Source organism: Phasianus colchicus, chromosome 33, assembly GCF_987193195.1.
Source record: "Phasianus colchicus chromosome 33, bPhaCol1.hap1.1, whole genome shotgun sequence".
Classification (NCBI taxonomy): domain Eukaryota; kingdom Metazoa; phylum Chordata; class Aves; order Galliformes; family Phasianidae; genus Phasianus; species Phasianus colchicus.
This window is the reverse complement of record NC_143468.1, coordinates 1,797,322-1,811,898: the sequence shown is the minus strand read 5'-3', so window position 1 is coordinate 1,811,898 and position 14,577 is coordinate 1,797,322. Positions and strand designations below refer to the sequence as shown.

The following is a 14,577-nucleotide window of genomic DNA, read 5'->3' as shown; positions in this document are numbered from 1 at the left end:
AAGCAAAGATTTGGGGCTGGGGGGGGGGGGGGAGGATTGGTTGGGTTTCTTTCTCCTCTCTGTGTCAAACAGCATCAAATGCGACCGAAGGTCCGAACCGCCCCCGGGGTGGGCACTGAGATAAGGCAGCAAAGAGGAACCTCTCCTCTCTCCAACGAACACATTTTATATTTTTATATATATAATAATAATATAGAATCTTTTTTTTTTTCCCCTCTTTTTTTTTTTTTTTTGCCTGTTTTTTTTTTTTTTTTTTTTTTTTCCTTTTTTCGTTTTTGTTTTTTTTTTTTTTCCTAAAAAGTATTCCAATGATAGCATACTTTTTTTCTGCTTTTTGTTTTTTCCTCTCACCAAGGCATGATGGCATCGAAGGCTGCAGCTCCGGAGGGGGGCGGGCGGATTTCGAGGGCTGGGGGAAAAAAGGGGAGGTGGGGGTCTGCAGGGAGGGGAAGGGGGGTAATAATAATAATAATAATAATAAGGTGAAGCCGAAATTAAAAAATACAGACAAGCTCTGGCCTTCGTGTGATGCTGCAGCCTGCAGGTGCTGGGGGGGGGCTGCGATGCCCCGGGCGGTGCAGCGCTGTGGCCGCCCCATGCTGGGGGGGGGGAGGAGGGTGGGATTCGGTTCCGCTCGCCCCATTGCTGCCCCACTGCATCCCCCAAGCCTTCAGAAGCCGTTCCCGCTGATGTTGATGGACTGCAGGTCGGCCACCTGCATGACGTTGATGCCGCTGCTGGCCAAGCGGGCGATGCCGTCGGGGCAGATGGCTTCCATGGCTACCATGTTGGTGGCGATGAGGGCCGACGGCGTGGGTCCGCCGCTGCCTTCCGACGGTGCCCCCGTGTCCATGGGGACGGCGGAGACGTTCATGGCCACGCTGTTGGCCGCGCCGCCTTTCTTGTTCTGGTGGGTCTTGATGTGCTTGGAGAGGTGGTCGCTGCGCATGAAGCGCTTGGGGCACTCCGGGCAGGCGAATTTCTTCTCCCCTGGAAGAGAAGAAAGAGAGAGAATTGCAGAACGGGAGCATGGTTGGGTTGGAAGGGACTTAAAGGTCACAGAACTATGGGATGGTTGGGTTGGAAGGGTCCTGAAAGATCACGGAACCATAGAATGGTTGGGTTGGAAGGGTGCTAAAAGAAATCACCGAACCATGGGATGGTTGGGTTGGAAGGGTCCTTAAAGGTCACAGAACCACGGAATGGTTGGGTTGGAAGGGTCCTTAAAGGTCATAGAACCATGGAATGGTTGGGTTGGAAGGGTCCATAAAGGTCACAGAACCATGGAATGGTTGGGTTGGAAGGGTCCATAAAGGTCACAGAACCGTGGAATGGTTGGGTTGGAAGGGTCCTGAAAGGTCACAGAACCATGGGATGGTTGGGTTGGAAGGGTCCTGAAAGATCACAGAACAGTGGAATGGTTGGGTTGGAAGGGTCCTGAAAGGTCACAGAACCATGGAATGGTTGGGTTGGAAGGGTCCTTAAGGATCACAGAACCATGGAATGGGTGGGTTGGAAGGGTCCTGAAAGGTCACAGAACCATGGAATGGGTGGGTTGGAAGGGTCCTTAAAGGTCATAGAACCATGGAATGGGTGGGTTGGAAGGGTCCATAAAGGTCACAGAACCGTGGAATGGTTGGGTTGGAAGGGTCCTGAAAGGTCACAGAACCATGGGATGGTTGGGTTGGAAGGGTCCTGAAAGATCACAGAACAGTGGAATGGTTGGGTTGGAAGGGTCCTGAAAGGTCATAGAACCATGGAATGGGTGGGTTGGAAGGGTCCATAAAGGTCACAGAACCACGGAATGGGTGGGTTGGAAGGGTCCTGAAAGGTCACAGAACCATGGAATGGTTGGGTTGGAAGGGTCCTGAAAGGTCATAGAACCATGGAATGGGTGGGTTGGAAGGGTCCTGAAAGGTCACAGAACCATGGAATGGTTGGGTTGGAAGGGTCCTGAAAGGTCACAGAACCATGGAATGGTTGGGTTGGAAGGGTCCTTAAAGGTCATAGAACCATGGAATGGTTGGGTTGGAAGGGTCCTGAAAGGTCATAGAACCATGGAATGGGTGGGTTGGAAGGGTCCTGAAAGGTCACAGAACCATGGGATGGTAGGGTTGGAAGGGTCCTTAAAGGTCATAGAACCATAGAATGGTTGGGTTGGAATGGTCCATAAAGGTCACAGAACCATGGAATGGTTGGGCTGGAAGGGACCTGAAAGGTCATAGAACCATGGAATGGTTGGGTTGGAAGGGTCCTGAAAGATAACTGAACTATGGAATGGTTGGGCTGGACAGGTCCTTAAAGGTCACAGAACCATGGAATGGTTGGGTTGGAAGGGACCTGAAAGATTATAGAATGGCTTGGGTTGGGAGGGTCCTGAAAAATCATAGAAGGGCTTGAAGTTGTGTCCTTAAAGATCACGGAACAGTTCCCCTTCCACTTTTTCTCCTTTTATTTCCCCTCTCCCCAACAGAAAGCCCAAAGGAGAGCTCCGAGCTCCCCAGATGGGCTCCCCAGCAGCACCGTGCTCCCCTCCCAACAGCACCATGCCCCCCACACCGCCCCCCACCCCAGGCCTTACCCGTGTGCGTGCGCTTGTGCCTCTGCAGCTCATCGGAGCGGGTGAAGCGCTTCCCGCACAGCATCCACCCACAGATGAAGGGTCGCTCCCCCGTGTGCCACCGCAGGTGGGCCCGCAGGTGGGAGGTCTTGCCATACACCTTCCCGCAGCCTGGGATGTGGCAGATGTGCTGCTTTTTTTTACCTGGATCCCCAGAGCTCCTAGAAGAGCACGAGGGTGGGAGTTAGAAGCTGAAGAACGCGCTTTGTTCGCTGGCGTTTGCCCCGTTCCCATCCCCACCCAACGAAACCCAAACACCGCACGGGTGACAAAGAGCCAGGTTCCATCCATGCCCGTGAGATACATCCCAAAACGCAGCTCTGGCAGGGAAGCAGAGCCCGGCAGCAGCAGCTGCCCCGCACGCAGCCTTACCTCCCCTCGCTGTCCTTGCAGTAGGGACAGGTGCAGGCTTCCCTCCGCACCTTCCGGCCCTGCTGGGGCTGTGGGTCTGGGCTGGTCTCCCCTTCCTCCACCGCTGCGCTGTCGTCACCCAGACCGTCCCCGCTGGCACCGTGCAGCCCCAGCTGGGCACCGTGCTCCCCTGGAAAGCAAGAACAGGGTTTGGGATGGGAGTCCACAAGGAGGAAAAGGGGACTGAGAGGTGTCCCCGTGCCCACCGCAATGCTGACAGCCTGACTGAGTCCCAGGATGTGATTAATCCCGGCTTCCTCTCTCAGCTTTTCATGGTTTTCCATCCCTGGGAATCCCACCTCCAGCCTCTCCTCCAGCCCCCAGTGCTCTGTGCCCACCAATGGTGTCCAGATCAGAGCTCAGAGCTGCACTTCTCAGCAAAACCCGACCTCCAACATAACTCTCACCACCTGCCAATTATCTCAGCTATTTCTAGCGCAGAAAAGCAAAAAAATGTAAACCCAGCAGCACCAGGCAGCTCCAAACAGTGTCAGTGATAAGGAAAGCATCAACACACCACTGAGGGGAGCCCTGCCTCCCCAGCAAGGCCTGCTGCTGGCATTTCCTCATTCCCACATTCACACCTCCAACAGTCAGGGCTGTTTTCCCTCTCCTCTCCCTGCTGACAGCTCCAAAAATGACCTTTTCTGGTTCTCTTCCCCTAAAAGTCCCCTTTTCCCCTCCATTTCGGGGCAGCCTGCCCCTCCCAAGCATCTCTCTGCTTTAATCCCAACCCGGGAGCAAATCAGTAAAGCAGATGCGATGCCTGGTGCCAAAAGCCCCCAAAAAGGCAGCAATAAATAACACAGCCCAGAACACCACCGATTGGCAGAGATGTTATCAGCTCCAGCTCCTGCTTAATTACTGCAATTACAAAAAGGGATGCACATATAAAGTTGAAAAATCATCTGGCACTGCAGGTGGGACATATTCTCCCCCCCCCCCCGGAGGAGCAATTCCCAATTATGAGCCATAGGAATAGCAGTGCTGAGCTCTCAAAGGCAGACAAACATAAACCATTTGTAACGGGGGGGGGTGAAGGGCGAGGAAGTTTTCAAGCCTATCAGTTTTCATTGCCGTTTTATTGCTCTGCAGCTTATGCTGTCATCTAATTGCTTCTCCAATAACCCCAGCTACACTTCACAAGTGTTTTATTTCCCTTCCAGCTCCGCTGCTTGATGGTTTTCATGCCGGAGAGCTGCGCCGGCAGGCTGAGTAATCTCTTTTCAGCAGCAATTAACATATGCTAATGGGGCTGACGGCAGATTTAGGGCTGGGACATGATGATGGTGATAGGCCTCATCTTGTGGTGATCCCAGCCCCAAATTCACCTCTTCCTACCAATCTTCTGAGATAAGGAGGTCTGTAAGATGATGCGAAGGTGGGAAGAGAAACCTGGACAGGCAGAGAAGAACCCGATGAGGTTCAGCATGGCCAAGTGTGGGGTCCTACACATGGGGATGAGCAAACACACATCAGTGCAGGTCAGGGGCTGAGCTGCTGGAAAGGAGCTCTGCAGAATGGATCTGGGGGTCCTGGCAGCCAACAGGGTGATCACGGGCCAGCAGTGTGCCCTGGTGGCCAGGAAGGCCAATGGTTCCCTGGGAGGCACAGAGCATGGCCAGCAGGGCTAAAAGGGACATCGTGTCAGTGATTTGCTCTACATCACACAGGACACAAAAAAGGACTCACCCCAACTCTGCTTCCCACTACCTGCAGAAATACCTCCAGCAAAGCAGCAGCGTTTGCTTTAAGAATCTGGTTTTCCGTGCTGTGGGAACAGGCAGCACAGTGAGCACCTCAGGTGGGATCCACTGCGGGTTCTGTCGGCCTGGAACGTTTACTAACTGCAGGCTGGGAGCAATTCTGCAGCCTGGAAGGAGCTTCCAATCCCAGAGGGCAGAGGGAAAATGATGGAGATGTTCTGGGAGAGGTTCTGGCCGTGCTCAGCAGCTCTGTTACCAGCAGGTGTCAGTGGTGCCTCAGGAAGATGAAAAATCACCAAAAAGAGACTGGGGCAGCTTCCATGGATGTGACACAGTGAACACATCAGCTCTTGGCTTCCTTCTCCTGCACAACCAGCATCCGGCGGGAGGAAGAGCTCCGGTCTCACCCTCTTCATCACACGAGGATGCTTAACGAGGCTCAAAACGAGCTGCTCTGCGGATTTCCACGGAAAGGGGAACAGAAAGAGCAGAACTTCTGCTGCAGGGGACGAAGACACTACAGGAAGCAGAAGGGCTGCAATCAAGGAAACGAGCCCTGACTCACTCAGCCACTGCTGCTGTCGCAGCATAGAAGGATCCTCAGCAGGAGAGTGGAGCTCCATCCAGGTGTCACCCATCAGGTGAGAGCTGTGCCCACATCCTGACCCCACAGCAGTGGGGCTGAGGATTGGAGGATGGGCTGCCCAGAGCTGTGCACATCCCAGGCTGCTCCCCTCTGTCCCACGGCTGCGGCACACAACTTTCCTCTTTTTGCCATTTCCAGGAACTGGCAGAAGATCTTCGCAGCTTCCAGTGAATCTTGGAGAGGCTGAAGCCTGGGCTCCACGCAGAAACCCCCAAACCCTTCTGCGGGGCTCCTCCATGCCACAACCACGGCTACAAAGGCTTTTTTCCCCTAAAGGCACTGCTCTGGTTGTACTCACACCAGAATGGAGGAAGGCTGCTGGATGCAAACCAGGTCCTGCTGCTCAGTGCTGGGCACAAGGAGGGCAGCGAGCATCTCTCCGAATTGCTACCAGGTTTGCAGATGCAGGCCAGGCCCTTTGGCAGCACCACTGCTACACTCCCCACAACATCCAGTAAATTCAGCACAAACCCTTCCCGGTGCCCCCCAGCTCTTACAACATATGTTTACAGGCTAAAAGCAGCACAGGAGGAACCGAAGTGGTTTTGTTTTTAAGCTTCCTAAGCCGACAGCTTGCAGCTCCCAGATTAGAGATTTCCCTGCTGCGTCTGCGCCATCCTGGGAGGGAGGGCTGCAGCAAACAGGATGGGAAGACATTTTTGGGTCTCCCCCCAAAAATACGTTGGGGAGGAGAGGATCCCACACCGGTACCTTGGAACCGCTTCAACCTTCCAACAGGCAAAAGCCCACGCAGTGCTTTGCGGGCTCCTGGCACGTCACACGGAGGGGAAAAAACCCAAGGCTTCCTTCTGGTAATCTATGGCTCGCATCTAATTAAGGTATAAATAAATTACGGCAGGAGAAGACAGATCGTGTACGTGCACGCTTCATCCTTCACATCTCAGGACGCGCCGAAGCCTCCAGAATATTGCAGCTTCAGAGGAGAACATGGTGGAGAGAAACCAGCTGGATAATTTATGTTTATTATCTGCACTAATATAGATTGCTTCTAAGACTAAAGCTTTTATGCTGCTGCCAAGTCCCTGGTCCACGCTCAGGTCAACGGAATCCTGAACAAACACACAGAGAGCAGAAAGCAGGGGGGGATGCACTGGGAGAGGATGGGGTGGGAGGTGGCACAGGGACCTCCTGGCCCTGCCCTCCCCGCTGCTCTGCCATTAAAAGCCCAAAGCTTTGGGCTCTGGGCTGGCGGCTGCACTGCAGACAAAGTGCTGCTTGTCTTCCAGCTGCTCAAAGCTCAGACCCGCTGGTTTTATTTAGCAAACTGGACCGAGGTGAGAAATGCTCTGCGGATGGGAGACAGGGCTGCTCAGAGCCACCCCGGGTGACCTCCAGAGGGGACAGGAGCGACGTTCATTCCTGGGAAGGAGCTGGAAAGAAACGGCTTCTTGTGCAAACAGCAGCGCTGGCAGCCACAGCTGTGCTGAGCAGGAGAGGAAGAAGGGAAAGAAATCGGCGCTGTGCAGCACAGAGCTTCAGCTTCCAGCAGAGCACAGAGACAACAGGACGGCTTCAGGCACAAAACAAGGGCAGCGAAGCCCCAAACCCGACAGCACAGCGTGAGCCACGCACAGAACACAGCACCAAACCTTCCCAGCACCCAACAACGCTGCACCTCGTCCCATTTCCTCCTCCTTGCCTTCATTCTTTCTCTATTTTTGGCAGCCTGAGAGCTCTGTCCGACCGCTGCTCTCCCAAATCGCATCCCAGAGGATCACACTGCGCTCACTGCACCAAGGAGCACAGTGCGGGTCGTAATGCAGCCCCTCCACTTCTATCTCGTTTGATTTCCTTACTAATTTGCAAAATGAGTGGAAGCCATTGATGTCAATGAGCCAAGCTCTGTCTTAGTAATAATTCTTCCGAGTTCTCTGAGTTACAGACAGGGGTGCAGGGAACACACACTGCTCAGCTGCGTGCGACGGTGCAGATTTGAAGTCAGGCTGCAGCACATTGAGAAACTGCCACTTCTTCTGCAGTTTAATGACTCGAAAAGCCACACGGTGAGCTCTGTGATCCCCTGCCATGGTTGGAAGTCTCCGTGCGTCACCATTAATCACACTTCCTTCGGAGAAGCACTAAATGGGCACTGAGCTGGCAGGTCTGCGCCCATCCGACTCTGCCACCCGCAGTTGTGCATGGGGACGTCACCTCCTGTGCTCACACTGTGACCCCCAGGCTGTGCCAGCTACCTCGCTCACACTGAAAACCATCCCCACACGTCTCCTCTGCCCCCTGCTCTTCATTGGGATTGCTGCAAAGCTGAGATTGTGCCTGCAGTGCTGGAAAGCTCCGCTGCTGCAGCACCGACCCTGCGGCACAGGCAGTTCCAACCGAACCACACCGGGCTGAGTGAAAACCCTGCAGTGATGGGCAACGAGGGCCCGAGCACAGCCAACAGGGGACAACGGGCAGAGAAATCCCCACACGCAGGATGTACCTACAGACCCCGAAGCTGTGCTGCACTGCTGCCCTCTGCAAAGAGGACTGGTAACATCTCAGACCCAGCAGGGACGCAGCGTCCCAAACGCAGCTCTGAGCTGTGCAGACTGAAGGGGAGGGGAGGGCAGTGCTGAGCTGGGCGGGGAAACTTCAACACAATCACAGCGTGCTGCTATGCACACCCAACCAGTCCGACCAGCAGTGCTGCAAAGCATCCCAGTGGCCTCGAGGAAGAGGAGGAGGAGGAGGAGGAAGGGCAGAGCTGCCCGCAGTCCTCATGCTGTGCTGTGCTGACAGCGGTGCTGGGAGGGCCCCATGTGCTGCCTTGCAGTCACACCATGCTTCGCCCTGCAGAGCTGAAAGAGAGGGCAGCCAAGGAGCTGGGAGTATTTCAGGTCCAGCCCCGCGGAGTTCAGAGGAGGAAATTTCACAAAGTAATTATTTTCTGCAGTGATGTCATGGGCGGAGTGAAACAAACAATTACAGCGCGTGAAGGGGAGAGCCTGTCAGGGCCTGCTGGCCAGAGATCCATTCCAAATCTCCCCTCCCCTCTGCGGATGATGCCATGTGGATGTCTCATCAAGGCCATGCTACAAAGCTGCCCTTAAAAACAGAAAATGGAGACAATCGGGGCTTTGTGCCGACGGTAGACACGAAGTCAGGGCACACAGCTGGGGATGTGCTCAGAGCATGGGGCCCAAAGGGGCTCCAATCGATGCCTTGATTTGACCACGAGACTTCATCCAAGCGAGGGTTGGAGCCTGGGGACAGCCTGAATGCCACAGGGATGTGATAAGTGGGTCCAGAGTGGATGCAGGCAGTGAGGATGGGGCTGGGGAGCACTCACTGCGGTGGGGTCAGTCCCTCCATGTCCCTCCGTGTCCCTCGATGTCCCTCCATGTCCCCCAGCAGTGCAGGGATGAGGCTCCCCACGAGCCTTGGATCTTCGCCCACCAGTCTGGACATTCTGGCATCCTCAGCATGACCAGCATGCCACAAAGGCAGCGTGACTGGCCCAAAAAAGAGCCCTCGGTGCCACTCTCCATGTTTGTCCACAGCTGGGGGGCTTTTCCCAGGGCAGGAAAATGAGCGCTCAGCTGTCTGCCACAAAGCCAGGAGGCTCCAGCACTGCCCCAGCACAGCCTACTGACCAACAAATGCCAGAGCCAGGCAGTTCTCCTCATCAACCAAAGCTGCAGAGGGGCAGGGATGGGTGTTTGTGGCTGAGCCAACACCAGAGCTGGGGGACACTGACGCCCCAATTGCTCTCCTTGACTGAAGGTCAGAAGGCAGAAGCGAAACCACAGCATCACAAACTTCTCCAAAGCCCTGCTGGGTGCAGCCATCACACCACTGGGACACAGAACGTCCCCTCCTGGCACTGCAGTGACCATCAGTGACCCCACTGAGCACAGGCAGCCGAATGCTGAAACATCAGCAGCCCCCAAAACCTCCTTTCTTCACCTCAGAGCTCCCTGTGGGCCGGGGCACGGTGGCACGGAGGCACTGTGCAGGATTTGGGGAGGGGCCGAGCCGGTCCGGGGCCTGTTTGCCTGCATGCCATCCCATCACAGCCACAGAGCTCACCTCTCTGCTGCTAATTGGCAGCCGTCAGCTAATTAATACAATCGTGGCCTGAACTACAGCTGCGCAGTGCACCGGGAGCTGTGCTTTAAAACCCTTTTTAGGCTGTTTTCTTCTTGAGGGGATCTCTCCCCTCTCCACTGTGGGCTGCACACGACAGACGGACTCACAGCCACGTGGGAGCAGCAGCAGCAGGGCAGAAAGCTTTCAGGACCTCACGCAGGCGGGTCGGCGCTGCTCAGCGCTCAGCCCTGCAGCCTCAGGTCCCCACAAACCCTTTGAAACCCGAAGCCTGCCCCGTTTATCCAACCTCACAACATCAAAGCGTCGCCTCGATGTCGCATCCTCCCGGCTCCAAGGCAGCAAATGCGACAGGGCGTGCAAAGAGGCTGCAAAACGCGCTGCAGAGTTGGGAAAAAAACAAGGAAAGAAGAGGGGGAGGAGGAGGCGGAGGGGAGCTAGGGTGGGTGGGTGGGTGGGTGGGGAGCTGGGGGTGGTCTCGGGAGCGGTCCTCCCTCTGAGGGCAGAGCCACGCAACAGACAGGAACCAGGATTCCCCCATGTGTTGGTGGTGGTTTTCAAACACTGCACGCACGCAGCACGATGCCACGGATCTCCAGCCCCTCCCCGAGCCCACACTGCTCCCGTGAGGTTCGGAGCAATGGAGCTGTGGGGATGAGGCAGATCCTGACCACACCGCTGCCTGCAATACCCCAGCGGATGCCTGCGAGCCGAGCTGCTGTAGCAACAGCCCAAAATACTGCTGCAAAACAACCGCGGGCGAACGGCCACGTCCTCTCGCGAGAAGGAAGCGAGCGGGGCTGAGCAATGCCTGCACTGCCTCTAAATCCAGCAGCAGCCCTTTTAGCTGCAGCCAGAACGTTACAAACAAGGAAAACAAGGAAAGCGAGCGGTGAGCAGCGAGCAGAGCTCCATGCAGCAGCGATTCCTTCTCACACGTGGCAGTTTTGGGGCAGACGCTGGGAGCAGCCCAGGCTGCAATGGGAACACGGCGTCCCTTCAGCACAAACACACCCGGCGAGAGCTTCCGCTGCTGCAGCAGCTCCCCAGGGTTTTCTGGGCTGTTTGTTTTTGTGGAGGGGGGGGGGGAGGGGGTTGCTGAAGACCTTTTGCTGCGTTTTTTCTGCGTCCTACACACAGTCGTGGCTCTTCCTGCCCTCCCCCTCGAGCTCTGTGCCCTTCCCAGGGCGCTGCTCAGCCTCCCCCCAGCGCTGTTTCACCCTTAGACCTGCTCAGCATCCCCTATCTCCCTCCTCCCTGTGCTCCACTCGCATCTGCTCAGCCAGCAGACAGCTCACCAGAACCAGAACTCCCCAAAGCTGCTTTCGGTGTCACTTGGCCACCAGCAGAGGCTCACTGTTCCTCACTAGGGCTGGCACGAGCACCAGGCTGCTTGCCAGCTGGATCCCACATCGATTACCCCCGGATCTGGCTCCAGCTCGGTGCCACCAGCACATTGCTGGGCCCAGACACCACGGTTTCACCTTTGATTTCCTCCACCTGGCTCAGGGAGGGGACCAAGCCCATCCCACTTACCGGTAGCGTTGGCGATGGCCAGCGGCAGCCCCGGCAGCTGGTGCACTTGGATTCCAGACGCTCCCAAGGCACTGAGGTTAATAGTCTGGAGGCCTGGCATAGAGGAGAGCTGGGCGGCGTTGACCGTCACCGTGCCGCTGGGGAGGGAGGCGATGGGGGTGAGCGTGGTGCTGGTGCTGCCCGTCTGCCCCAGCGACACTCCCTGCATGGGGGCCAAGGTGATTGTCTGCGCCTGGGGGTTCTGCACCTGCAGGTTCTGGAGCTGGATGGTCTGCCAGCTCACCTGCCCGTTCGGCCCCACCGTGGGTGTTCGGATGATGATCGGCCCGGAGTTGGGCACAGCCTGGAGCTGGAGGTTCTGCAAGGCATCCTGTGAGATGGCTTGAGTGGTAAAGGTCTGGCCGGAGAGCGGGGTGGTCTGCAGGGCTTGGATCGTTTGCCCCCCTTGGACTAACTGAGGCTGGATCAGGATCTGCTGCTGCTGCTGCTGTGATTGCTGGCTCTGATCCCCCTCCTTCTGCTGCCCCGGCTGCAGAGCCACCCCAGAGACCTGGCTCTGCAGGGAGTCCGTGCTGGGGGCCCTTTGGGGTGTCTGCACTTGGACGTTTGTCCCCACTGTGGAACTGCTGGAAAAATTCATGATGCCCATGTTACTGGTGGTAGTGGTGGTGGAATAGCTGTTGGCGTTGGTAAAAAAAGAGCCGGAACTGGCGTGGGATGTGGCAATGTTGGACGAGCTGATGGCAGCACCTGAGGTGGTGGGCTGGGAGCTGCTGTCCGGGGAGCCAGAGCCGCTCAGGGTGACGGTCTGAGAGGTGGGGGCCAGGCTGGCGGCCACGCTGTTGACAGGCAGCAAGGTGATGTTGCCATTGAGAGCCACGGGGACGTTGGCCACGTACTGGGTTTGCCCTGAGAGGGTGTTGTTAGCCAAGCCCACCCCCTGGATGGGGACAGCCTGCTGCAGCAGGTTGGGCATGGCGATGAGGTTGCCCGTCCCTGCTCGGCTCGTGATGATCTGCTGGTTTGTGCCGGGGATGATCTGGAGCTGCCCAGAGGCATCCTGCTGCACGTTGACTTGGGTGGGGGTGGTGGCAAACTGGAGCTGCTGCCCATCAATGGTCTGGAACTGGGGAATGACTTGGTATTGGATGTTGGGAATGACGCCGGGCAGGCCCGTGAGCACCTGCTGGTTCTGCAAGTTGGAGGCAGCTGTGACCACGTACGGCCCCGTGCTCACAGGACGGCTTTTGGAGGGATCTCCGTTGCTGCCGTTGCTGCCCTGCTCCTTGGAAGGCGTCGGCGTGGTGGAGCCAGTGGAAATGATCTGCCAGCCGTTGGCCGACTGTGCGATCTGGGCAGCGGCGGCCGTCAGGTCCAACTCACCGCTGCCGCCTTGCTGGCCCTGGGAGCTGTTGGAGTTCTCGTTGGGAGACTCAATCCTGCTGCAGGTGGCAGCCAGCAAAGCCAGCGGGGACGGCTGTGACTCCTGAGAGGGGAGAGGAGGAGTTAAAGGAGAGGGAGGCGGCCCTGTGGGCAGGCTGAAAATAAAAAGAGGAAAAAAAAAAAAAAGAAAAAAAGGCAGGGAGGAGCATACTTGGAAAAGATAAACACTCCTTCCTGAGAAAACCCACGCACAGCCGGAAAAATACAACTGCCAGACACAGGGCTGTCAGGCCGGGACAGATTGAACCCACAGAGAAAAACCCCTCTGGGAAGGGAAGAAAGGGGAGGAAGGGAGGGAGGGAGTGCGTGAGAGCCTCTCCTGCCCCACTGCAGTGAGATCTCCCTGTAAAGCTGCAGGACAGCAGCTCCTGGGACGTGCAGTCACTCGTGGACACCCCAACCAGGAACAGGGCGGTGGTGTCACCCTTTTGGGGTCACAGTGACGATCCCTCGTGCTCTCTTCCTCTCCCCAGGGGAAGCAGGCTGCGCAACACTCGGCTGAGTTGAGCAAACAGCGAGGCTGTGGACTTTGTGCCAGGGCAAGCAGAGCCAGGAAGCTGTGACACGGAGCGTGCCAGGGGCTGCACTCACTCACCTGGCCCTCCCCAGCCGGCGAGCTGCTGTCACTGCTGCCATCTCCTTCGCCCCTCTCGGGCGTTCCCTTCACTGCTGACATCTCCTCGGGACTCTCTGAATCTACATGGGCAGACAGAGAGGGTTACAGACATTTCCAGGCAGTGGGGTGAAGTGGGGGGGAGAGGAGGGTGAGGAGGGCCCAGAGCAGGGCGCTGGGGGGCAGCTGGCAGCAGGATGGGTGGGGGGGGAGGCCCCGGCCGGCTCCAGCTTTGCTCTTCCCCACCCCCACGGGGACACTCCCTGCTCCCCCACCCCGTTCCTCCGCCCCGGGGCCTCCCCGTTCCCCTCCCCGCCACCCGGGGAGCTCTGCCCAGACTCGGCCCACCCCCCTCGCCCTGCCCACGGGATTCCCCCGGGCAGATCCTCCCCCGGGCCCTAAGCGGGATCCTAATACCCACGGCTCTGTGCTGTAATCTGTCCCCTCCCCCCTCGGCAAACCCCTCATCACATTCCAACCTCCGCGTTTTTTTCCCCAAAGACCCCCCCGCCACCCACCCACCCACCGACCCCTCCCCCCCGTATCCCTCTCACCCCCGGCTCCCACAGCACCCTGCCCCCCCCCCTCCACCCCCCCCCCCCCGTGAAAATCCCACTCCTCGTACAACAACCCCCCACTGCTCCCCCCATTCCTTTCACAGTGCCCCCCCCCCCCCGCTGCCCCACATCTCCCGACGTTCCCCCCCACCGCACTGCTGTCCCCCCTCACCTCACAGCTCCCGGTTTTCCACTCCAGCCTCACAACTTCCCCACATTTCAGCCCCACAGCTCGCGATTCCCCCCCCCTTCCTCCCCCCCCATCCCATATCTCCCGCTGCCCCCCAGCCACGCGTGCCCCCTCCCTCTCCACGACCCCAATGCTCCCCCATCACCGCGCCCCTCTCCCAGCCCCACATCTCCTGGCTGCCCCCCCCCCCATCATCCCCTCCCGTTTCCCCCCCCCGCCCCATAACTCCCTCTTCCCCCCCCCCCCCACCTCGTGACTCCCTACGCTCCCTCAATCCCCCCCCCCGCCCCATAACTCCCCGTTCTCCCTACCTGCCCCACGGCTCCCTATATCCCCCCCGCCCCCCATCTCTCGCCGCCCCCCCCGCCTCTCCCCCCATCCCTCAGTTCGCCCCCCAGCCCCCCATCTCCCCATACACCCCCCCGCCTGCCCTCCCTGCCCGGCCCCGCCGTTCCCCGCCGCCCGCCCCCGGGTCCCTCCCCCGAGGCCGATCCCCCTCCCCCGGGTCCCTCCCCCGGCTCCAGGTCCCCCCGGCGCGGTGAGGCGAGGCCCGGCCCGGCGGGGCCCGGCCCGGCGCTGGGCGGAGCCGCCTCTGGCCCCTCCGAGCGGGCGGGCGCCTCGCGCTCAGCGTTTCGCCCCTCTCCTCTCCCCCCCCGGGCCTCGGCGGGGCCCGGCCTTACCGCTCATGGTGGCCGGGGGCCGAGCCCGAGCGGCGGCGGGGCGGGGAGGAGGGGGCGGGCGCGCCCGGCGCGCTGAGGCGGCGGCCTAACCCCGCCGGTGACCGCCG

At 58.4% G+C, this 14,577-nt stretch overlaps 1 protein-coding gene across 2 annotated transcripts; it reads right to left on the bottom strand.

Annotated features, from left to right (window-relative positions):
* Nucleotides 1–272: 272 nt before the first annotated feature.
* Nucleotides 273–14,575, bottom strand: SP1 (Sp1 transcription factor). Of its 2 annotated transcripts, none has more exons than XM_090128422.1 (6): nt 14,471–14,575; nt 13,026–13,126; nt 10,988–12,473; nt 2,993–3,161; nt 2,582–2,781; nt 273–990 (listed from the first exon to the last, which is right to left on the bottom strand). In XM_090128422.1, the coding sequence occupies exons 1-6, from the start codon at nt 14,475–14,477 to the stop codon at nt 671–673; spliced, it is 2,283 nt and encodes a 760-aa protein (XP_089984548.1). In that variant the 5' UTR covers nt 14,478–14,575; the 3' UTR covers nt 273–670. The 2 variants fall into 2 exon arrangements, with proteins under 2 accessions (XP_089984548.1, XP_089984549.1); XM_090128423.1 differs by lacking the exon at nt 14,471–14,575 and adding an exon at nt 13,773–13,961.
* Between the last annotated feature and the right edge of the window lie 2 nt (nt 14,576–14,577).